The 24,439-nt window shown below is 42.5% G+C and overlaps 1 protein-coding gene across 17 annotated transcripts in view; it reads left to right on the top strand.

The window, feature by feature from the left end:
- ANO4 (anoctamin 4) overlaps positions 1–24,439 on the top strand; it is a 428,567-nt gene that overhangs the window by 22,477 nt on the left and 381,651 nt on the right. For 7 of the 17 annotated variants that reach the window (XM_055575846.1, XM_055575864.1, XM_055575835.1 and 4 more), the window contains exon 3: positions 3,629–3,880. In XM_055575846.1, coding sequence (XP_055431821.1) covers positions 3,629–3,880 — 252 coding nt within the window. Of the gene's footprint in view, positions 1–3,628; positions 3,881–10,359; positions 10,951–11,245; positions 11,553–12,337; positions 12,346–24,439 lie in introns of those variants that run through there. The other 10 variants (XM_055575909.1, XM_055575899.1, XM_055575941.1 and 7 more) reach the window with 9 other exon arrangements.

The raw sequence follows: 24,439 nt of genomic DNA, 5'->3' as shown, positions 1-24,439 counted from the left end.
CTGGGGTCAGTAGCTTTTGCTTCAGCCTCCACTGCAGCTCTGGCTCCATTGAGGTTCTGAACATTGAGAATTAGCATTCTCTGTGATTATCTTCAGGGGCTCCATAGCCCTCACCAGAGGAGTCCCTCATCTCACTACATTCCATTTACTCACCTTTTAGGAAGATGACCAACCAAGAGGAGTTCAAATAGTCCAGTTAGCATGTTCTCAAGTATGTCAGCATTTCCCTTTCCTTGGGAATTCTGGTCCATTGAGATCCCTCTATGAAAAATTGTTTGGAGAGGAATAAGTAACCTCAGAGCAATTTGTGGGGGAAACAGATCCCGGTTACATTTTCTAGAATCCTTCTTGTTGCCTGTGCTCTTAGCAAGGCAGGGTAGCTTTGAGGACCAGAGCACTTGTCTTCGATGAGCCTGGGCTTGACTCTGTTATTTCTGTGTCATTATTGACCTTGGGAAAGTAATAATGTCCCTTAGCCTTGGTTTCCTAATCTGTCAAATGGGAATATTAGTACATTCCTGACAGGGTTATTGTGAGGTGTAAGTGAGGTGGTGCTGATAGAGCCCTACTGCATTGCCAGTAAGCATTAAACAGGATCATAACTTCTAGTAGATTTATCATTTTGTTTTGGGATTTATTATTTTATGACAGTGAAATAGAGTGTTCATTTCTTGGCATCAGCTGTGACTTCAATGTGGTTGCTTCCCAAATTTACAGCTCTGGTCCCATGTCTCCTGATCCTCATTGCCTTTGTTTTCCAGTAAAACTCTATCTCCTCCTGTCTAAAAACATACTCAACCTTCCCCAGCCCTTGCCAGGCCAGTCCTCCTTATGGCCAGTGTGAGGATGGGGAAATTCACCTTTCTGTTTGCTATAAGTCTTCTCTGACATCTTGCCGGACAAAGCCACCTGGTGGCCCCAGACGCCTTTCTTTCCATCTTATTGTTGTATATCTCACTGGACTTCTTTTCCTTTCTTGCTGCCAACACTTAGATTTGATCCCTTAGTAATGCTTTCTTAGCTTCTACATCATAGCCTCTATGTCACCTCCTTGCCACTGGTCTAGGAAGAGTTCTGTGAACAGTGGGTATCTATTGAATGCCAGGATAAAGAGCCAAATAGAGAATCACTGGGAGGGAATTTCAAAGATGATTAAGATAGCCTCTGATCTTGCAGGATGCTCAGCTCATGAGGGAGACACATAGAAAAAAGAAACACTTGGCTGTGAAGTATAGGCAGAGACTGTCCGACACACGAAAGTGAAAGGGTTAGTTGCTCACTCCTGTCTGACTCTTTGTGACCCCATGGACTGTAGCCTGCCAGGCTCCTCTGTCCATGGGGCCTCTAGGTAAGAATACTAGAGTGGGTAGCCATTCTCTTCTCCAGGGGCTCTTCCCAACCCAGGGATCAAACCCAGATCTCCTGTATCATAGGCAGGTTCTGTACCAACTGAGCCACCAGGGAAGCCCAGTCTGACACATGTCTGTGTTCAAGTGGTTTCATGCATAGTGTGGGAGGGCTGCCCAGAAACCACCGTCAGGTCTTCAGGATCCAGGCAGGCCTCCCACCTTGTTGCCCCTTTAGGGCTTTCTTGGTCCCTCAATACCCTCTCCCCCATTTGGACTGTCTTCCCTCACACCTCCAGTCCCTACACCCAGCACCTTTTCCAGGGCCTCTCTTTACTTGGTTAGGTCAGCTTTGGGAAGTCAGAGGAAGCTTCCCAGAAGGAATCAGCACCAGAGGAAGCAGGGACAGTTTCTGGCTTTTGCTGCTGTCTGTTTGATTTTGCCAGTACCCATTTCAAAAACTTATTTAGAGCTATCGTTTTGCCTAATAAGTAAAATCCAATTTTCTTACCTTGGCATTTAAGACCCTCAGCTATCTTGCATCAACCTACCTTTGCATTTTTATTTTTTTTCCTGACTATACTTACATTGTATTTCTAAATTCTCTATCTTGGCTGCAGATGCAAAGGCCTGCAGAGGTCAGGCATGTAAGATAAATTAAGTGAAGCAGGCTGGGAGTAAGGCATTAGGGAGGGGTGGGGACTGTGGCAGACAGGAATTCCTTTATTCCACTTCAATAGAGTTGCTCTATGGTTGCTTCAGCTGACAGTTGCCACATGGGAATGTGGTCCAGTATTGCTAGATCTTTAGGGGAAGATCAAGAGGTTGTTTTTTTTTTTTTTTTTAATATTTATTTATTTATTTTTGTCTCTGCTGGGTCTTCGTTGCTGCATGCAGGCTTTCTCTAGCAGTGGTTAGCAGAGGCTACTGTTCCTTGCGGTGTGTGGGCTTCTCATTATAGTAGCCTTCCTTGTTGCAGAGCATGCGCTCCAGAGAACAGGCTCAGTAGTTGTGATGCACGGGCTTAGTTGCTCCGTAGCATGAGGGATCTTCTCGGACCAGGAATTGAACCTGTGTCTTCTGCATTGGCAGGCAAATTCTTTACCACTGGACCACCAGGAAAGCCCTGAAAATCAAGAGATTTTTAAAGAGATAACAGAAAGCTGGATTTTTGTTGAGACTACTCTAGATTTTTATTGTTGTAAATTTTAATTTTGCTTCAAATTAAGAAAAATGTAGGCTAACAAAACATAGCTACAGAATAAATCTGTTCTTCTGGTTGTTCTAGACTACAACCCTTGCCTAGAGGGCCAAGTTCATGCCATCTTTTCCATGACCTAGTTCCTCTACTGAGAAGGGCTTTGTCTCCCAAAATCCTAAGGAGTGTTCCTATCCTGCTTTAGTTCTTTCCTCTCACTTTGTATTCTTGTTAGTTGTAATGTAGGAGAAAGAACGTAGGTTTTGGAGCCAGACAGACCTGGCACTTACTGGCTGCTTGGCCTAGGGAAGATTCAGTTTCCTCATCCATAAAACTGAAGTAGTGGAGAAGGGAGCAACAGAGGATGAGATAGCTGGATGGCATCATTGACTTAAAGAACATGAGTTTGATAAAACTCCAGGAGATAGTGAAGGACAGGGAAGCCTTGCGTGCTGCAGTCCATGGGCTCTCAAAGACTCATATATGACTTAGCGACTGAACAACACATCCTTGTATAATTGCTGTGAAGATTACAGTCACTTTTTGTAAAGTACCTAGAATGTAATAACAGTGAAAGTGTTAGTTGCTCAGTTGTGTCCAACTTTTGCCACTTCATGGACTGTAGCCCTCCAGGCTCCTCTGTCCATGGGATTTTCCAGGCAGGAATACTGGAGTGGGTTGCCATTCTCTTCTCCAGGGGATCTTTCCAATCCAGAAATCGAACCCAGATCTGTTGCATTGCAGGTAGATTCTTTACCATCTGAGCCACTAGGGAAACCAGAATGTAATAGACCTTCATTTATTTTTTTTATTATAATCACAAGTCTTATCTCCTTTATTAGACTCTGAGCTCCTGAAGGACAAAGACTGGGTACCCAGCACACAGTATGTGCTTGATAAACATACATTGGTTAGTTAACAGGATTCATCAAGTGTGACAATTCCTGCCTGCTTATTAGTAACATGAAGCCTTATCTCAAGTGGTGTTTTATTGACTCACAGCTAAGACTTTGGGGAAATACAAAAGGCAAGATGATGTGATGTTTTAATTGCTGATCCTGACCTTATGTGTCTGTCTTGCCAGGTTATGATGTTGCAGGGCCTGTTGCAATTGGGCTCACCCGCTGGAAAAATCCCTATGCACAAGGCAGACCCACCCTACCATCAGATCTGCCTCTCTTCATCTCCAAAGATGCAGGCGTCCCAGTGTATCACCGATCCCTCACTCGCAAGACGGAGCTGGCCACGCCTCTGTCTTGCCCAGCCTCACTGTCCATCACTCCAGTGCCTTCTTACAGCAGCAGCAGCCAGGAAACCCTGAGCCAGGACACAACAGGTAACAGCGCTGGCTTCCTGTTGGAGAGTCAGGACACAGTGTGTTTAAAGAGTCCTTCACGCATTTGCCTACTGAATGGATTGCATCTGTATTTCTGCTTGTGGACCCCAACAATTCTCCCATATTTGCTGGCCTTTAAATAGCTTGGGTGTATCAGAAGTAAGGTTAGATGTGTTCAGAAATATCTGACCTAAGCATTAGTTCTGTTTGGTATGATGTCATCTGGAAATCAACTCTCAATCAGAATTCCATGACTTTTTGTTTGTTTAATTTCTATTCTCTACTTAGCGACAAGGCATCTATCTTGAATTAAACTCTTGTATTCAAGAAAGTTTTGAATACAGTCAAATTGGTAGTCAGTTACCATCAACATGTGATGCTCCACCAGTTTGATCTATGTCAGGGGTCTGCCCATCACTGCCAATGGGCCAAATCTTGGCTGCCACTTGTTCTTTTTTCAGCCCAAGAACTAAAAATAGTTTCTGTTTTAAATGGTCAGTATCTTAGTCTGTTCATGCTGCTATGACATAAGACCACAGATCAGGTAGTTCATAAAAAAAGGCAAATTTATTTTTCACAGTCTGGGGGCTGGAGGTTTGAGATCAGGATGCCAGCATAGTTGGGTGAGGACCCTTTTTTGGGTCACAGACCTCTCGTAGTGTCCTTACATGACAGAAAGGGTGAGGGATCTCTGTGGGGTCTTTTTTACAAGAATGCTAATCCCAGTCATGATGGCTTTACCTTCATGACCTAACCACCTCCCAAGGGTCCCACCTCCTAATACCATCATATTAGGCATTAGGATTTCAAATGTATACATTTTGGAGGGATACAAACATTCAGACCATACTGTTGGAAAAAAATTAAAAGGATGATAATCTTTGAGACATGTGAAATTCACATTTCAGTGTTCATATATAAAGTTTTATTGGGACACAACCACTTATGTATTTGTCTCTGGTTGCTTTCAGGTGGTAATGGCAGAGTTGAGTAATTGTGACAGAGATGTTATGGCCTGCAAAGCCTAAAATATTTGCCGTGTGTCTCTTTGCAAAAAATGTTGACCACTGATCTATGTGATCTTTGGGGCTCATGACTTATACAGTCAGGGCAAGAGGAATATTCACAGCATCTTACTTTGAAATTTATTGCTTCCATTATACTTTGAGTTGTGGAAAGCTTTACTTAGGCAAGAATGGCCAGTTAATTAAACATTTCTAGAGTCTTGAGTTGGAGGTTTAAAATATGCAAAATCTATCCTGCCACTATTTTTTTCCCCCTACAGATACAACACTTAGAGATAATGGTTTAGGTGGAGAAATTCAATGCGTAATTTCTGTTCTGGAGATAAATTTTTGAAGGTTGACACTCAACATTTCACAATAACATTCAACAAATTCACAGATGCTGCCACCTAGAGATGAGACACTGATGTTGCAGACTTTTCAGATGATCAAGAGCAGTCTTTAAACAGTGGATTGCAGACTTCACTAAATGTTCCGAGTCCCCAGCTGCTTAGAAATGAAGATGCCTGGGCTGTATCCAGGGGATGCTGTGGGCATGGCACAGAGCAAGCTTCAGTGTCTGCTTTCTGCAGACTGCTCCCTCCTGGGATTTTTATTCCTGAGTTTCCCACACACACCTTGGGGTGTCACAAATATGACACACAAGTGTCTTTGGTTAAGTGGCTGGATGATATTGCAGGATGCTGGGGGATATTTGCATACCATTAGCTCTGGAAAACTGAGCATCTTTCTGGTTGTCCTGATTGAAGGTCAGTTGGAGAGTAGAGAAATCATGATATGAAGTATGAACATTTTCCATATTTATGTTTGAAATCTGCGGCGCTTTGATTTATCATGATTGAAAACTGACTCTGCCTGCTTTAAAAAGTTGAGTAAAATCCGAAGTTAAGAAAAGTGCTGCCTTTGGCCCTGGCAGCTGCGAGGTTATGGCATTTCGTGGCAAAGAGGAATGTGAAATGGCAGCTGCCAGATTAGCATTTTATCGTGTTTCCCTTTGAGTTGACTTTTCATTTTCTTTTTCCATAGAGCCTCACAGTCTGATTTCTGGAGGAGGTTTCTATTTTTAACTTGTAGGTTTTCAGAAACAAATGAAAAGCCCATATTTCTCTTCAATCCTAGGAGCTTTCTGTTAGCATTAAAATGTTGAATTTTTACAAGCAACTGGTTTTTAGTAATAATAATTTGTGTATTTACAAAGTAAGCCTGACAATGATACATTAAACAAGCAGGTAGTAGTTTATAATAGAATATTATAGATTCTGGTGTAACTTCTGTGAGTCTCAACTATGATTATCTATAGGTTAATTATTGCATTTGTTGATTTCTTACAGCAGTTTATTGATTTTAATTGTATTTTTTTGGTGTGAAAGCTTCCAGTTTAATTTTTCTTTCTTTTTTTTTTTTTTTTTTTGCTGCATCTTGCAGCATGTGGGATCTTAGTTCCCTGACCAGGGATTGAATCCATACCCTCTGCATTGGAAGTACAGAGTCTTAGCCACTGGACCACCAAGGAAGTCTCTCCGTCCTGTTTTCAATAATAAAGTTAATTTATGTATACATATGTACATACACACACATACACACATATAGATTTGATTCTGTTGCTAGTTTGAAGAAAACTCTGAGGTAAGATAAGTCACTTTAACTCTAGGAGAGTGCTTCCTACAGTTTCCAGACTGAATTTCCGACTGTTTAATGGTGCCACAGTCCATGCAGACCCCAGGGCAGACACTGGGTGCCCTCATGCTTTAACCCTCTGCTGCCGTCAGCCTCCACAGCCAGCTGACTGACATGTGCATTGTCTACTCTAGAGTGTCTCTGATTCAGAGCATCCTCTCCATCCCCATTGCATTATCTCACTCCAGCTCTCACGATCTCTACTAGAGGAGCCTCCCCATTTCTTAATTCTTCTTTGTCCTTGGGGTTAGCTTTTCCAAATTCATCTCTTCCTCTGTTTTCCACTCTTTCTCCCTCTCTCCATTTCCCTCCCACTTGAAAATCTCTGTTGAGAGAAAGAATGGAGAGAGAGAATATTTTTAAAAAGATAATCACTGAGAGTTTCCCAGAATTGAGAGACAGAAATATTTTGATTCAAGAAACACAGTAATGCCAAGCAGAATAAGTAAAAATAAATCCACGTATAAACATATTGTGGTGAGTCAGCAAAAGACAAAGAGAAAAATCTTAGCAATCTGAAGGGAAAAGCAGATTTACCATGAATGAGAAACAATTAAGGAGGAAGCCTTTCCAATGATAATGATAGAGGCCAGAAGACAGTGAATCAATATCTTCCAAGTGCTGAAAGAGGTAATGGTCGGTTCAGAATTCTGAACCCAGCCAAGTGATCATTGAAGAGGGAGGTCAGCATTAGAACATTTCAGAGAAAGACTGGGAAGGTGTACCCAGTGCACAGCTATTGGAAGAATGGCTGTAAAGCCTATTTAATTTTTTTAAATATTTTTATTTAAAAAATATTTATTTATTTGACTGTGCCAGGTCTTTAGTTGTGGGATTTTAACTTTTAGTTGCAGCATGTGGAATCTAGTTCCCTTAACAGGGATTGAACCGGGGCCCCCTGCATTGGGAGTGCAGAATCTTAGCCCTTGGACCACCAGGGAAGTCCCCTGAAGAGCCTATTTTAGAAAAGAAGGAATTTGAGCCTAGAAGAAAAGCTAAGATGAAAGAAATAAAGAGAGGAAGAAATATATGTTTAATTTAGAAGGATCCCTCTAGAAGAATGGTTTTCAACCAGGGATAATTTTATTTCATGGGTACATTTGGCAATGTCTGGAGGTATTTTTGGTTGACACAATGGGGCAGAAGGTATTATGAACATCTACTGATGCTGAAGCTGAAACTCCAATACTTTGGCCACCTGATGTGAAGAACTGACTCCTTTGAAAAGACCCTGATGCTGGGAAAGATTGAAGGTGGGAGGAGAAGGGGAAGGGGAAGACAGAGGATGAGATGGTTGGATGGCATCACTGACTCAATGGACATGAGTTTGAGCAAGCTTTGGGGGTTGGTGATGGACAGGGAGGCCTGGCGTGCTGCCGTCCATGGGGTTGCAAAGAGTCGTACACGACTGAGCTACTGTACTGAACTGAATGGGTAGAGGCTAGGAATACTGCTAACCATCTGCAGTGTATGTGACATGGTCCCATGTTCATCATTAATTCTTAACACTGCCTCCTTCCTTTGCATTTCTCTTCTTATATGTTGTACCTTGACCTTGCAGTGGGCCCCCACCTTTATGGCATTTCCAGGACTGTCTTTGATAAAGTATATCCTTCACACTTTTGATTTTCCTTTTTCTATGTTTCTTTGTGTCCTTTGGCTCTTCCTAAATTCTATCTCATGCTGCATATAGGTCTTTTCTTGTTCACCTATACCAATTTTTCAGCCTTGGCACTATTGACATTTTGGGTTGAGTAATTCTTTGTTATGGAGGCTGTCTTGTGCATTGTAGATGTTTAGCTGCATCTCTGGTTTCTACCTGATGGATGCCAATTGTGACAACCAGAAATATCTCCAGACAATGCCAAATGTCTTCTGATTCTAAAATTGCCCCTAGTCGAGAAAGTGAAAGTGAAAGTCGCTCAGTTGTGTCCAGCTCTTTGCGATTGCATGGACTATATAGTCCATGGAATTCTCCAGGCCAAAATACTGGAGTGTGTAGCCTTTCCCTTCTCCAGGGGATCTTCTCAACCCAGGAGTAGAACCCAGGTCTCCTGCATTGCAGGTGGATTCTTTATCAACTGAGCTATGAGGGAAGCCCCTAGTCTAGAACCACTGATTTATACTAATTAAGTCCAGTGCAGTTCTCTGGACTTCTGCTTTTATCCATTCTTTTGATCTGTCTTTTAACTGATATAGTTAAACCATTCACATTTAAAGTGATTATTGATAGAGCTGGGTAAATATCTACTGCTTTGTAACTGCTTTCTATTCATTGCATTTGTTTGCTGTTTCTTCTTTCCTCTCTCGTTTTAATTGAACATTTTATATGATTTAAATTTATATGATTTATATGATTTATTATATGAAAATTATGATTTATTAAATTTATATGATGAAATAACATTTATATGATTTAAAATGGAATGGACCATATATGTGAGACAGCAAAAGAGACACAGATGTAAAGAACAGACTTATGGACTCTGTGGGAGAAGGCAAAGGTGGGATGATTTGAGAGAATAGCATTGAAACATGTATATTACCATATGTGAAATAGATCGCCAGTCCAGGTTCGATGCATGAGACCGGGTGTTCAGGGCTGGTGCACTGGGATGACCCTGAGAGATAGGATGGGGAGGGAGGTGGGGGGAGGTTCAGAATGGGAAACACATGTACACCCATGGCTGATTCATGTCAATATATGGCAAAAACCACTACAATATTGTAATTAGCCTCTAATTAAAATAAATAAACTAATTAAAACAAAACAAAAATGGAATGGGTACCTACCCCCTTATTTCTCTGTCTTTAAAATGTTTTCCTTTTGTCAAAACATCCCTGAAGGGGTAATTCAACTTTAATTGTATGTGATGGAATGTTTCCTAGTAAAGTTTATATGGAATGTAGTAGGTATCATGGTTAACCTGCTAATGTTGGGAAGTTGTAATAAGTGAAACTGCTTGTCCTGGCTTTCTGGAAGGTGATCTGTGGTTTTCTAGAATATTGGCTGGGTAGAAGATGTCACAGTAGAAGGGTAGGCATTTGAGTAAAGGTTGTTCAAATGAGGAACTGGTATTCCAAACAATGGGCAGTGCATGGAGACTGATCCCAGAGCAATTAGGGGTTGTGTGTCCTTATAGTCAAACTTGAGCACTGAATGCATTATATATAGAGATGCTGTTATATGGGGTCGTTGGGTTCTCTGGGGCTATTACTTTGGTGTTCAACTTTTTTTGGCATTCCATGAGTTAATTGACATCTGTGAACGGACCTAGAATCTTAACCCATGTATATGCCACTTCTCTGAGAAAAACTGAGGTTAGTTGGGGATTGCCTGCATTTTAGAACTAAGAGGATGGTTGGTAATGTTTATTTGACAAGAGAACTGGCTGAGAGAAATAAATCACCGAGCTTTCTTCAAGTTTCCTAATTTCCTCTTGTTCTCTTAAATTTGGCTGTATCATTCTTTTCAGAATTCAAGACCATGTGCTGCCATTTAACTTCTGATTCTAGCACAATCCCGTTAATCCCTTCTCCAGGTGTAGTGGTTATTTAGTTTTAGAAGATTGAATGCATCGGTGAATCAGGGAATGATTAATGGCACATGAGGACAAAGTCAATTAAATGATGCAGCTAAGAAGTTTCTGGAGGATTTCTGATATATGAAACGGAAAAACCTGATTTAAAACTGTATTAAATCTGGTTTGCAAAGGATGATATATTTTAGAATCAAAAGGCATTAAAATGCTCCAATAAACTCATCCATTCATCCAGTCATCTAGATTCTTGCTACCTGATGTGTGGTCCTCTAGAGATAAGAAGGCTTGAGCTGGGATTAAGCAATATAATCCAAAAGGGGCACGTCTGAGGGATAGTTTGGAGGTAGCTTCAGCCCATCTTGGTGATTAATAGATGTGGTATGTGACTGAGTGGATATTGTATGTGCTTCCAGATAAATTGAACTATATTACTGAAACTTTATTGTTTAGGCCAGTTCTCTCAAACTTTAATGTGAATACAGATCACTTGGAGATGTTAAACTGAAGATTCTCATTCAGTAGATGGGGGTTGAGGGTGACATCTTGCTTTTCTGACAAGCTCCTGTATGACTGTTGTGGAGCTTGTAATTTAGTGTGAGATGCAGACAACAAAATCACACCCCAAAATGTATAGTATAGTATAGTGATGAGCAGGCAGGTGCTGTGAAGGAAAGGGATCTTTTTAAAGATCCTTGGAAATCTTGTTTTTATCAAAACATGCCTCTGAGTTCCCAGAACAGCACTCCATAAAGACATTTGCTTTACCACAAGTTATAAGCAGAAGGTCTGCTTATACCATGTTTTGGGAAAATGATTGACTAGTGTGGTATGTGTTCTGACTTTTTTGTATACATGGTTTTAGATACAAAAAACCCCCAACAACCACAGTACTGCTTGAGGGGGCGGGGGCGGGATTAGTTAGCTTGGTTTGGGTTTCCTGGGAAGTAGGTTCCGAGCTAGAGATGGACATGTAAGAAGTTTATTGGGGAGAACCCTTGAGATGAATGTGTATGAGTGTATTTGTGGATGTGGGCGGTGAGGATGGGAGTGGGAACGGAGCAGGGCTGGGTAGAGCCGGGATTTGGACTGTGATGACATACACAGGCTTCAACGCATCATATAGGGTGATCTGGAGCGGGCCGGCCTTCAGAATTGTCCCCCAATGGGGCTTTGTACCTCTCATCACTGCCTGGAGGCAACCTGCTACCTGAAAGGGGTGTGACCTTGAGAAATTCTCTTGGAGGGTAAGGCCCCAAAGACAGAGAAACTCAGCTGAACGGCATCAGCACCAACACTTAGAGCAGCTGGGGGAGTGTCAGGGCTCACTACAGCCTCTGCTACATCAGCTGATTGAAGTGAAGGGATTAAGAAGTTATAAGGGGGAAAGGCAAGTTGGCTGCACAGTGGATTTCTCAAGCCACGGGTATGGTAAGTCGGCTGGGGTGGGAGGCGATGACTGTGCCACTTGTTTAACTGAGTCCGGAGTTGAAGTAGGTTAGGGTTTTTGAGATGTGGTTCATCAGAGTTCATCCAGTGGGTTTTTGGAGAGCAACTGACTTGTAAATTATTTTGAAAGTCGGGAACGCATAGAGGATCTACGCTTTGAATTCTGTGGTGGGGGAGGTGGTGATGCATGGGGCAGATTTTCTGAGCACCCAGATTCAGGCTCACCTTGTAATATTTCCCTCCAACAAAGGGGCACCCTTCTGACGACTGGGTGCCTGGTTAGGAGGGTAGGAGTTTGGAAGTTTTCTACGGCGGTTTCTTTTCAGCAAAATAAGAATACAGATGGTTTATGGCTGTAACTGGAGAATGGGCGAATTCCCTTCCCTTTTTTCATCCGAGGTGGTGTCCATTTATTCAACAGCTGTTCCCTGAGTAGCAAGTACTGAGTGGGCCAAGCACTGCATTAGGACACAGGGCTCCTTTCTTTTTGGAATGACGGTGGAGCAAGCTAGTGGATTAAACAGATATTAAATAATCCCAAATAAGAAAATCTGATTAGTTCAGTGAAGGGGGGGGGGGAGTACAATTAGGGATTCCACGTGGGCGATGCTGGCGGGAGATGCGCAGTCACTGACTGGGGCACGTGGGCTGGGCTCCGCGGCTGACAGGGCGGCAGGAGCTGCGGGCTCCACCGAGGCGGCGTCTGCAGCTGCCCGGACGAGCTAGCGCCTAGGCGCCCGGAGCCGGGGAGCCCGAAAGGCGCAGGCGCGCGCAGGTAACGCAGAGGCGGAGCTGGAGCCCCACGGCCCGCTCTCTTCGCCTGGGCTGCGCTGTGGGATCCAGGTTCCAAAAGCGGGCTCAGAACCAATTCGCCGGAGCAAACAAAACTAAAACAAAAAATCAGAGGGTATATCAAGTGGGGTTTATTTAGATTTGAAAACAGGTAAAGACTCAAGAGTGACAGTAGATTGAGAGATCTCAAGGATGTATTGGAGCTGGTGAAGTTATAGTGAGAATGTGGGCAGCCAGGAGACTGAAGACCTGGCTTCCCGTCCCAGCTCAGTCACGTAGCATGGTACCCTCACCCGAAGGACTTAACTTCTTTGAGCTTTGATTGCTTCATCTGTAAAACAATACTGGTATGAGACTCAAATGAGATCAAATAGACGAAAAGTTTGTTAATCCTAAAATGTGAGGATTTTAGGAAAGTGGCTATTTCTATTAACTACTCTGGCCCACTGACTCCTTCTCTTTCCTTACCTGGCTCCTCCGATTTCCTGGTTTGGGCTTGGATGCTGTGTTTAGTGAGTTGTAAAATGCTGTGCCACTGCCTTGTCTTAGTTTGTGGCTTTCAGCTTGTTTTTGCAGTGTGTGTGTGTTTTGCCATTACCTAGAGTGACAAACATTTTCATACTGTGATCCACTACCTCTACTTTTCTTCTTCCTTCTCTCTCACATCTGAAAACAATGTTTCAGGACATAACACTTATCCTCATGTGTTATGTACTCTGATATGCATTGTTTTCCCCCCAGAAGTGCGTTGTGATCCGTTAAATTGATGCCATTGTCTACCAATGATTGCAACTTATAATTTGAATGGCATTGATCTATGTAAGATAGTAGTACCTCAGATCCTCTGAAACCATAGTAAGGTGACAGAGGTAATTTTTTTGCTGGTGTGTGTGAGGTCTGTTGTACAAGGATTTTTGGACCGAGGTTGACTACTGGTGACTGAAACCATGAGAAAGGGGGACTGCTGTAGTGTTAACTGTAGTCACCTTGCTGTACCTCCCCAGGATTTATTTTTTATAACTAGAAGTTGGTATCTTTTGACCATCTTTATCCATTTGCCCCACCCTCTGCCTTTGACAACCACCAATCTGTTCTATTTCTATAAATTCATTTTAATTCATTAAAAAAATTCTGCAGGTAAGTGAGCTCATATAGTATATTTTATCTCACTTAATAAGTCCGTCAAGGTCCATCCATATTGCAAATGATAGGATCCTTCTTTCTAATGACTGAATAATATTCTGTTTTACATGTATACCACATCTTTATCCATTCATCTATTGATGGACTCTTAACGTTGTTTCCATATCTTGGCTATTGTGAATAATGCTGCAATGAACATGGGAGTACAGATATCTTTTGGAAGTAGTCTATCTTCCTTGGGCAAATTCCTGGAAGTAGAATAGCTGGATTGTTCAGTAATTTGATTTTTAAACTTTTGAGGACTCTCCATACTGTTCTCCATAGAGGCTGCACCAACTTACATTCTGATCAGTGTATCTTTTTTTCCACATTCTGACCAATACATGTTACTGCTTGTCTTTTTGGTGATGCCTCACACATGTTAGAATGGCTGTCTCATTGTGGTTTTGATTTGCATTTCCCTGCCTAGTAATGTTGACCACCTTCTCATGAATCTGTTGACCATTTGTATGTTGTCCTTGGGAAAATGTCTATTCAGTTCCTCTGCCTACCTTTTTAATCATATTTTTTTCTTTTGAGTTGTATGAGTTCTTTTAATATTTTGAATATTAATCCCTTCCTGGATATATCATTTGCAAATATATTCTCCCATTTAGGAGCTTTCCTTTTTATGTAATTGATGGTTTCTTTTGCTGTGCTGTAACGTTATAATTGTAATCTCTTTTTTTTCCATTGTAATCTTGTTTTTTTTTCTTTCTGATGTCAGATCCAAAAAAGGCATCCATAAGACCAATGTCAGGGAGCCCCTCTCTGTTAAAGAAGTTTATGGCTTATATTATTATCCTTGAATTTTAATGTAGTATAGGCTGCTACAGAATAATGCTTTTGTGTTATTTTCCTCATTTAATTTTAGGGCCAAGATTTCAGTATTTTGTGTCTTAAACTAACATTTTGCAGCCTTCCTATATAAAAAGTATAGTCAAGATTCAGGATGAAACTAGAGGTGTCACTTTAATTTGTGTAGAATACATATTATTATTTTATAATGTGATTTATTGATGCAATGAATATTGACCAGAAAGCCCAAGACTTAACAAGAGACAGGAGAACAAGAAATTAGATGATGACTCTTCTCCCTTCCCCCACCTTCAATAGTTGAGCTTTAAAAAAAAATCTGCCTCATATCTTGAGGAAAAAATTGCTATATAGATTCAGTTGTACTAAGAAGTACTTTTATTGTTTGGCTGAAACACAAGACTAGCCAGAAAAATCTTAAGTTTTCAATATGCTCTAATCACTTATTTGCTATGCATCTTTTAAAATAGAGCAGGGATAAGATTGCCTACATCATATGTTTTTGTAAGAATTCAGAGTGAATCAACTTAAAGTCCTTAGAAGAGGGCTGCACATAATTACTACTATTTTCATGATCATAAATCCAGTTATGCACATCCTTAATTCATCCAAAATGTACTGAACACTGCCTGTGCTTGCCATTGTGGAAAATGGTGTGGATGTTAAAATGAAAAGTAGGGTCCTTGCCTCTTTGGAGCTTCCAGCAGAGAAAATAATTTCACACGTGGTTATAATTCACTAGAATACAATCATCTCATCACTTTCTTCTTCACACCCCTCATTGAGTCTCTGTCTGCCCTTTATAATAGTGGATCCTGTCCCATTGGCCTCTTCAGGGACTTTATCAGCTTCTTTCCAACTAGTGTCTACATTCACTCAAGTCCTAAATCCTATAAACTAAGACAAACCCCAATTCTCTATAACAAAAGTGAACAAACTAAAAATACCAACAAAATAAGCAAAACCCAACTCCTAACTCTAGAGTGCCCTCTAGCTACTACCCCTTCTCCTCCAAACTCCAAAGACAAGCCTGCATTCATTTTCTTCTCTTTTCACCCTTTTCTTCCCTTTATTATTCATCTGGCATCTCCACCCACCCTTGCATGGGATATATCAATCATCAGTGACCTCCTAATTGCCAAACCTAGTACCTAGTAAAAACCTAATCCTTCTCCCTTTCAGTGGGGATTGTTCAGCTCTTGGGAGATCTCCATGGAGCCCTTCAAGCTTTGGGTTCTATTCTATGTTCTCCTTCACTAGACCTTCTCTATATCCCTTAAATATCAATATGAATATCAATATATTTAATTGATATTTAGTAAATATAATACATTTAGTAAATTTATTTAATAAATAACAGTCTGCCCTTTTACTCCCTCTGCCCTTACCTGGTTTGTAACCTTGTTTGTTGATCTGTATTCTGTTTTGTAGGCTCAAACCTCCCATCTGACCTTTTCTGACTTTTTTAGAAATATTGATATAGATATCTCATGGGTACCCCAACTCAGCTTAGCCACAATACCCTGCCCCCCGCTTTTTATCCCAAATTCACCTTTTCCTTCTGTAGTTTCTCTCTTGGTTGAATGTACCCAGTTGTCCAAGCCAAAACCCTAGAATAATCCTATACTTTCCTCTTCTGCTCCTCACATCCCTGCAGTAAGCTGTGTTGAATCTGTCCCTGTTCACTCTCCCTATCTTGATTCAAACCTTGTCACTTTTGTCTGGATACTTCCCTCAAGCATCTCCAGACTCTTTTCTTGATACTATCAAAGATAATATTCTTTCTGCCCTATTCTACTTCTTATCCAACTTCTTTGATTGATCTATATCTATTCTCCTCTCTCTCAAGGACTGTAGCTTTGAATATAAGTACATGCTCAGTTGCTTCAGTGGTGTTTGACTCTTTATGACCCCTGTGGACCATAACCCTCAAGGCTCCTATGTCCATGGGATTATCCAGGCAAGAATACTGGAGTGGGTTGCCATTTCCTACTGCAGGGGATCTTCCCAATCCAGGAATTGAATCTGCGTCTCTTGTGTCTCCTGCATTGGCAGGTGCATTCTTTACCACTAGCGCAACCTTTAATATAAAGGAAAATCATATCAACACTCAAAGCTCCCTTTAAAAAGGAAAGGCCAGAAAGTACTGGAAACATTACATCATGCCTGAAAATGTCCTGAGTGAGACCCTTTGGATCAGAGGTTGGCCATGGAAGGCCTTGCGGTGAGCTCTTCCTCCTTTAGCCTGGACTTAATCTGCCTAGAAGTGCTCTGACCCAGAGTGCTCTTCATGGAGAGACTCTGGCCCCAGAGTCACCTGCCCTTGGTCCTGGCTCATTCAGGAAGAGAGTAGGGCTGACATTGAACTGTACTTGGATATGAGTTGTTAGCACAGATGGTGGCCTCAGTGTGTGATGCTTGCCACGTGACTGGTGTTGGGGAGCAGATGGACGCCTTCTTTCTGCACCAGCTGACACATGAATCCTCCTCAAAGGCGCAAAGTACAAGCGGAGTGAGGCGGTCTAGAGCAGGCAAGGCAAGGAGTCAGGTGACAGCATTCTGTCCTCTCTGGCAAGAGCTGCTGGCTGTGTGTCCTTAGGGCCAGGTCTGGAACTTGGTTTCCCACAGGAGATGTGTTACTCTCCCCAGTTTTGATTTAACAATGATAGCTGTCACTTACATGCCTCTAAACAGTTCACAATGTGTTTTAACCTTCATTATCTCACTTGATGTTCATGCTGACCCTGTAAAGCAGTGTATTGGTATCCCAGGATTGCTGCAACAAGTAGCCACAAACTTAAGTGGCATAAAACAAGAGACATTTATTCGCCCTCAATTCTGGAGGCCAGAAGTTTGAAATCAAGATGGCAGCAGGACTATCTTCCCTCTGAAAGCTCTAGGGAACAATCTTTACCTTGCTCTTTCTGTGTGTGTGTGTGTGTGTGTGTGTGTTGCTCCTTTCTGTCTTTTGTAAGGACACTGTCACTGGATTCAGGGCCTATTTTACTCCAGGATGATCTCATCTCAAGATCCTTGCCTTAATTACATTGGTTAAGACCCTTATTCCAAATAAGTTCAAATTCTGAGGTCCTAGGTGGGTATATATTTTATAGAGTACTGTTCAACCCACTATGGATAAGTATTAGTAAACTCATTTGAGGCTGTAGAAGAGCGTGTTTTGCACAGATACCTTGGAGCATGGGCTCAAACTCAAGTCTTTGGATGTCAAATGTCATACCTTCCTACTGGGTCGTGTTAGCCCCCACTCTCTCGATATGTGGTATCTGTGTGGTGGGAGCATCACTTTCCTTCCCATGTGTTAAGCACCACTACAGCCTTGGGAAATGCATGCATCTTTGTTAAATCAAGAACAGACCAAACTGGAGCTTTCTTACTATGGCTGAGACTGGAATTAGGGGAGAAGGAGTTAATGGATTCTGGGCTCAGTCATTTCTCCCTGCTTTTTCCATCTCTTTCCTACATCTTCAGGGCTGTCAGAAGGGGCTGGGCAAAGCATAGCTGCTATGGTTGTGTGGTCAGTGTGGCTGAGCTGACTTGGCCAGGCGACCCCTCCAACATGCTGTTTCTTTCCTTCCCTGAACAAGAGGCACCTTTACTCCACACCTGAAGCTTTTAGAGACAAAAAGGGAGGGAGGAAGCAGAGAAGCATAGGAAGAGAAGCAGGAATGTGCCTACTTAAACTCACTCTAAAAGTTTTTTGCAAGAAAGATCCCTAGGGCCTTTATCAAGGCCTTTTGGCCACTTAAAGCCAAGGCCACCTTTGCAATATGCCGCATCCTCCTCCTCTTTTTCTTTCTGTCTCCTATCTGTATTTTCTCCTCACTCTACCCAAAACTTCAGTTTCTCCAGCACAGGGGTCTTTGGTGGTGTGGGAAGAAAGGCATCTGTCCAGAGGCTTTGCGTGACTTTCAGTCCCAGGCCCACATCCTGTCCTTGGGCCGATTTCTGCAGGTCCTTAGCATCAGGGTCCCTAGGACCACCTCCAGGTTCACTGATTCCCTGGGAGAATTTGAAGGAGTCAGTACATAGTCCTAATCACAGCTAAGATATATTTTGATGAAAGGGTACAAAACAATACCAGCAAACAGAAAATTTAGGTGGGACAAAGTGAAAGTGAAGCTCAGTTGTATCTGACTCTTTACAACCCCATGGACTATATAGTCCATGGAATTCTCCAGGCCAGAATACTGGAGTGGGTAACCTTTCCCTTCTCCAGGAGATCTTACCAACCCAGGGATTGAACCCAGGTCTCCTGCATTGCGGTCAGATTCTTTACCAGCTGAGCCATAAGGGAAGCCCAATAATACTGGAGTGGGTAGTCTATCCTTTCTCCAGGGGGTCTTCCTGACCCAGGAATTGAGCTGGGGAATCCTGCATTGCAGGTGGATTCTTTACCCATTGAGCTATGAGACAAAGTCCAGAGGAAACCAAGCTCAAGTTTCCAAGGGTTTTTTCCCAGTGGAGTTGTGCAGGATGTAGTTAATTCCTCCAACACCAAATTGTGACAACATGCATCAAGTGTTGTCTACCAGGGAAGCTCATTAAAGACTTGGTGCCTAGGGGGTATTTGGTCACATGAGTCCCCTCTGCCTTGCATGTATCAAAATCCCAGACTCCCAGAAGGAAAGCAGGTGTTCATCATAACCCACATTGCTTAAACAAACCCAGGCACCATGAACCATTCTTTTGGAGAATGGATAGAACTGTCCTGAAGTCCAGGTTCTCAGATGCCAGCCAAGGGCCAACAAGCATTTCTAAAAAAATGGTCTCAGGCCTGCAACATTAATTCTTTCCTGCACAATCCAAGTCTTCTCTTCCAGGTTCTAAATTTTCAGCTGCTGACAGTTTCTCCTCCCTGTCTTTAATGTGGACCTTCTTTCTCAGCATCCCAGGCTTCCTTTCCAGGGCTCACAGTGGAAGAAGAAAGGGTCTCCCCTATTCCTCCCTGTTCTGCCTTCACTAAGCACATAGAGGCATCATCATTAATCATTAGGGGAAAAAGGGTATAACAAAAGCAGTAGAAACCTTATCATTTCAGTTCAGTTGCTCAGTCATGTCCGACTCTTTGCGACCCCATGAATCGCAGCACTCCAGGCCTCCCTGTCCATCACCAACTCCCAGAGTTCACCCAGACTCACGTCCATCGAGTCAGTGATGCCATCCAGCCATCTCATCCTCTGTCGTCCCCTTCTCCTCCTGCCCTCAATCCCTCCCAGCATCAGAGTCTTTTCCAGTGAGTCAACTCTTCACATGAGGTGGCCAAAGTACTGGAGTTTCAGCTTTAGCATCATTCCTTCCAAAGAAATCCCAGGGCTGATCTGCTTCAGAATGGACTGGTTGGATCTCCTTGCAGTCCAAGGGACTCTCAAGAGTCTTCTCCAACACCACAGTTCAAAAGCATCAATTCTTCGGCGCTCAGCCTTCTTCACAGTCCAACTCTCACATCCATACATGACCACAGGAAAAACCATAGCCTTGACTAGACGGACCTTTGTACAGTTCCCTTAATCATGAGCAGTTCCCATTTCTTACTTCCCAGAAGTAATTTTATACGGTGCTGGAGGCTGTCCAGGTGCTCCTAGGTGCTGGAATGTTCAGGGCCCCATATATAACCCACCAGATTTCAGGATTGGTTGATAGGTAGGTGCAGGTGCTTGGCATGTAGAGATTAAACTGCATGGTTGATGCAGTTTCCACGAGGGCAGACTGTTCGTAAACTGCTGAGTCACTCTTTTTCTGACCAGAGTGGTTTGGAGAATGTGGCATAAGTTGGATATTGTTCCCTTTTGTACTTTCTGCCCAGGCCTTGCGACAGCCCGACTCAGGCAAAATTCAGGCTACCATTGCCTCATGCTGGCCCAGGTGTTGAGGGAAAAAAGGAGGCCAGAATCTCTAGTGCTGTCGACCTTCAGCCAGATTACCTTTTCCTCACTCAAAACTGTGGCTCCTTTGGAAAGGAACACTATATCAGAAATGTCAGTTATTTTAGAAAGTCCTCTACATGGAAACCTAGAGACATGAAGACTGGGAGGATGTGTTCTTCTGTACCAGGTGAGAATGTGGCTGGGAAATTTCAGCTCTCTGGGGAGTTCCCAGGTACTTCTAGAACTTGCTCCTTATCTCTCTCTGGTTGAGATCTTAGGTCAAAAAGTAGTTCTTGTATTGACGTCCTGAACACCCACTCTGTGCCATGGCTGCTGCAGTTTCCACAAGGGCAGAGAGTTCCTACTTTGTTTACTGCTGAGTCCCCAGCATGAAAGCCTAGAACGTGGCAAATGTCCAATGAACCCATTGTCAAATGAATCTGTTGTTCCATTTAATCTCCAGAAACAGCTTTTTGAAGAGTAGAAATTATATTTTCTCATCTTTAAGACAAACACAGTGTTAGTGAGATGAAATAACTTGTTAAGATGTATACCATAGTATGCTGCTGCTAAGTCACTTCAGTCGTGTCCGACTCTGTGTGACCCTATAGACGGCAGCCCACCAGGCTCCCCCGTCCCTGGGATTCTCCAGGCAAGAACACTGGAGTGGGTTGCCATTTCCTTCTCCAATGCATAAAAGTGAAAGTGAAGCCGCTCAGTCATGTCCGACTAGTAGCGACCCCGTGAACTGCAGCCTACTAAGCTCCTCTGTCCATGAGATTTTCTAGGCAAGAGTACTGGAGTGGCTTACCATTGCCTTCTCCGATACCATAGTATAGCGGTGCCCAATCTTTTTGGCACCCGAGACCAATTTTATGGAAGACAACTCTTCCACAGACTAGCGGTGAGGGGATGATTTCAAGATGATTCAAGCGCATTATATTTATTGTGCACTCTATTTCTAATCTAATGCTGCTGCTGATCTGGTAAAAGGTACCAGCCCTTGACTTGGAGGTTGGGAACCCCTGCCACAGTAAGTGGATGAGCAGGGATTGGACCCAGCTTCACCTGGGTACAGAGAGGAAGTTCTGAACCATGCATGTCATAGGCCCTCAATGTGTTTGTTGCATTGAACTGCTTTGTTTGGTTTGTTACAGCTTTGAGTTGTAAATGCCATACTTGGATGTATTGATGTTTTTACTAGTGTGTTTCTGTAACTTAAAGTGCTACAATTTCCCCAGATTTTCAGATTTTCCCATAGTTGATCCCTGAGTCAGAAAGATCTGCTGGAGAAGGGCATGGCAGCCCACTCCAGTATTCTTGCCTGGAGGATCCCATGGACAGAGGAGCCTGGCAGATGACAGTCCATGGAGTCAAAAAGAGTTGGACACAACTGAGCGAATTTCACTTTCATAGTTCACATCATACTTGGATATTTCAGGGAGATGGGAGTAGCATTAAATTTGGTAGAATAATTCTGTTTTTATAAAATTTCTAAGAGACTTTGATTCCCTTAAATCTACGTAATTAACAGCTATTAAAATTGTCATGTCATGAATCTCTATGCCTGTGATAGCATCTTATGTGTGAAAAGCCATCTGTTTAGGTAGCTATTTACGAAGTGACAAATAGCTTCTCTGTTGAAATCAGGAAACAACTAAACTTCAAACACAAAAAATCTATCCACACAGTCATTCTTAAACCTGTTATGAAACATCCCTGCTTTCTCACAGAAAGACTTTTGAAATCAATTTTCTTGGATGGCATTCACTTAATTACAAAATTTGGCAGCCTTATCAATCTCACTTTTCTCATCAAGAGTGCAAGGATATCTTGAGAGGTAAGCATTTGTGATTTTAATACAAAGGAAAGAAGCAAGTGATCTAGCTGGCTCCTGCAATTGGTCTGACCTCTTTATAAATAATGCAGAGAAATTAATAGGATATTCATGAAGATAATAAAAATGTAACTGTTACTTTGGTGTTTCAATCTAACAATGAGAGTGTATAGTGTCATCAGCCCACTGGGTGGAAAAGGATACCCAGGGGCTCTATTATTACCTTATCCCTTACCAGCTGTTGGCCATGGGCAACTCCCTTAGCATCTTGGAACCTAGTTTCCCGATTTGTGATGTGAGGTTGTTATAAATTTGCATAGAGAGTTGTGGAGGTGCTTAAATGAATATGGGAAACCTTGATATGAACTGTAAAGGGGTGTATCAATACAAATATAAAGAATCCTTATTATAGACTGGAGGGTCATCTGATCGATTACTCCCCAAATTTTTGTTTTTTTTGGACACAATTAAGTACAGACACATCCTAGAATGATACTTTGACTCCTATGTCTAATATGACCTCTTAGCGTCCTTCTATCAGCCGCAAATTGGCACTTGCCATAGTCCCACCTACCTCTGAAAGGATTAATTCACGTGCTGCTACAGCTGGTAACCTCCAGCACCCCCTGAAGGACTTCAGGATGGAGAGCAGAAATGGGGCACTATGTGCTGTGGGAAAACGGGCGGGACAGGTCTTCAGATAGTCAGATATTCTCAGGAGCTGATTTTATGAGCCCAATTCTTATATCTCCTCATCTCTAGAAAAACACTAAAATCCTTCATGGTGACAACTGTTTCTTGTGACTCAGAAGCTTCATGGGACCAGCAGAAACTCTCTAAAAGAGTATGTGCCTGACTGCCAATTCAATACCCTGTCCTTTCCCCCTATGTCTTTGGAGCAGTTTCTCAGAGCTGGGGTGCTGTCTGCCAGGCTGCAGTCCTCGTATTGCCCCAAATAAAACTTGCAGCTCTCACATTGCGCATTCTTTTTAGTCAACACTACCCACCCTATAGTGATAGGTGCCATTAAGTTGCTTGAACTTAAATATGTTGCCAGGGGAAGGAAAATGCACATACATTTTGAGAATTTTCACAAGTTGAGAATTATGTTTTATTCAGCCAAATTTCTGAGGATTTAAGCCCAGAAGGCAGCCTCTCAGATGGCTCTGAGGGACTGCTGGAAAGAGAGGAGCCAGGATATGTGAGCCAGGATATATGAGTTTTGCAACAAAAACCAGGTAGTCAGAGCATGAAAAGATGACTGTCAATTAAAGAAAATGAGCCATCTCAAGTTAATGAATTTAGTACTTTTCTATGTATGGGAAGATGCAAGAGTCTGACTCATTGAAATCACTCCTTTGATATGCACTGTATCTATCTCTAGCCAGTGTCCTGTCTTTTTCCCTATCCTGGATCCCCTTAAGGTAAACAGTTGGGGGTGGCTGCAGTGGCTGATGGCTTGATGGCTGTCACGTTCTTCATCTAATAATATGGCAGGTGATATTCTTCACCCACAAATACTTAATGCTAAAGCCATCTCTTGGGGAGGCTTAGACAGAAGTGTCATATTGTTATAACTTAGAACTGTTGCTGCTGCTGCTGCTAAGTCGCTTCAGTCGTGTCCGACTCTGTGTGACCTCATAGACGGTAGCCCACCAGGCTCCCCCATACCTGGGATTCTCCAGGCAAGAGTACTGGCGTGGGGTGCCATTGCCTTCTCTGTTAGAATTGTTAGTTGTAGTCTATTGGTTTAACACATTCCAGGAGTATAATGAACTTAGTTAAGCATTATTTGATTTTCCACGAAGCTTTTTTTCTCAACCGAATTGTCTAAACCTTCAGAAGACAACATTTACAGACTTTAAATAATTCGGCTTCAGTTCAGTTCAGTCACTCAGTCGTGTCCGACTCTTTGTGATCCCATGAATCACAGCACACCAGGCCTTCCTATCGCCAACTCCCGGAGTTTACCCAAACTCATGTCCAGTGAGTCGGTGATGCCATCTAGCCATCTCATCCTCTGTTGTCCCCTTCTCCTCCTTCCCCCAATCTCTCCCAGAATCAGAATCTTTTCCAGTGAGTCAACTCTTCGCGTGAGGTGGCCAAAGTACTGGAGTCTCAGCTTCAGCATCAGTCCTTCCAATGAACACCCAGGACTGATCTCTTTAGGATGGACTGGTTGGATCTCCTTGCAGTCCAAGGGACTCTCAAGAGTCTTCTCCAACACCACAGTTCAAAAGCATAAATTCTTTGGTGCTCAGCTTTCTTCACAGTCCAACTCTCACATCCATACATGACCACTGGAAAAACCATAGCCTTACCAAATTCAGACTTAAATTGAAGAAAGTAGGGAAAAC

Source organism: Bubalus kerabau, chromosome 1, assembly GCF_029407905.1.
Source record: "Bubalus kerabau isolate K-KA32 ecotype Philippines breed swamp buffalo chromosome 1, PCC_UOA_SB_1v2, whole genome shotgun sequence".
NCBI lineage: Eukaryota > Metazoa > Chordata > Mammalia > Artiodactyla > Bovidae > Bubalus > Bubalus kerabau.
This window is presented reverse-complemented; position numbering and strand designations above follow the sequence as displayed.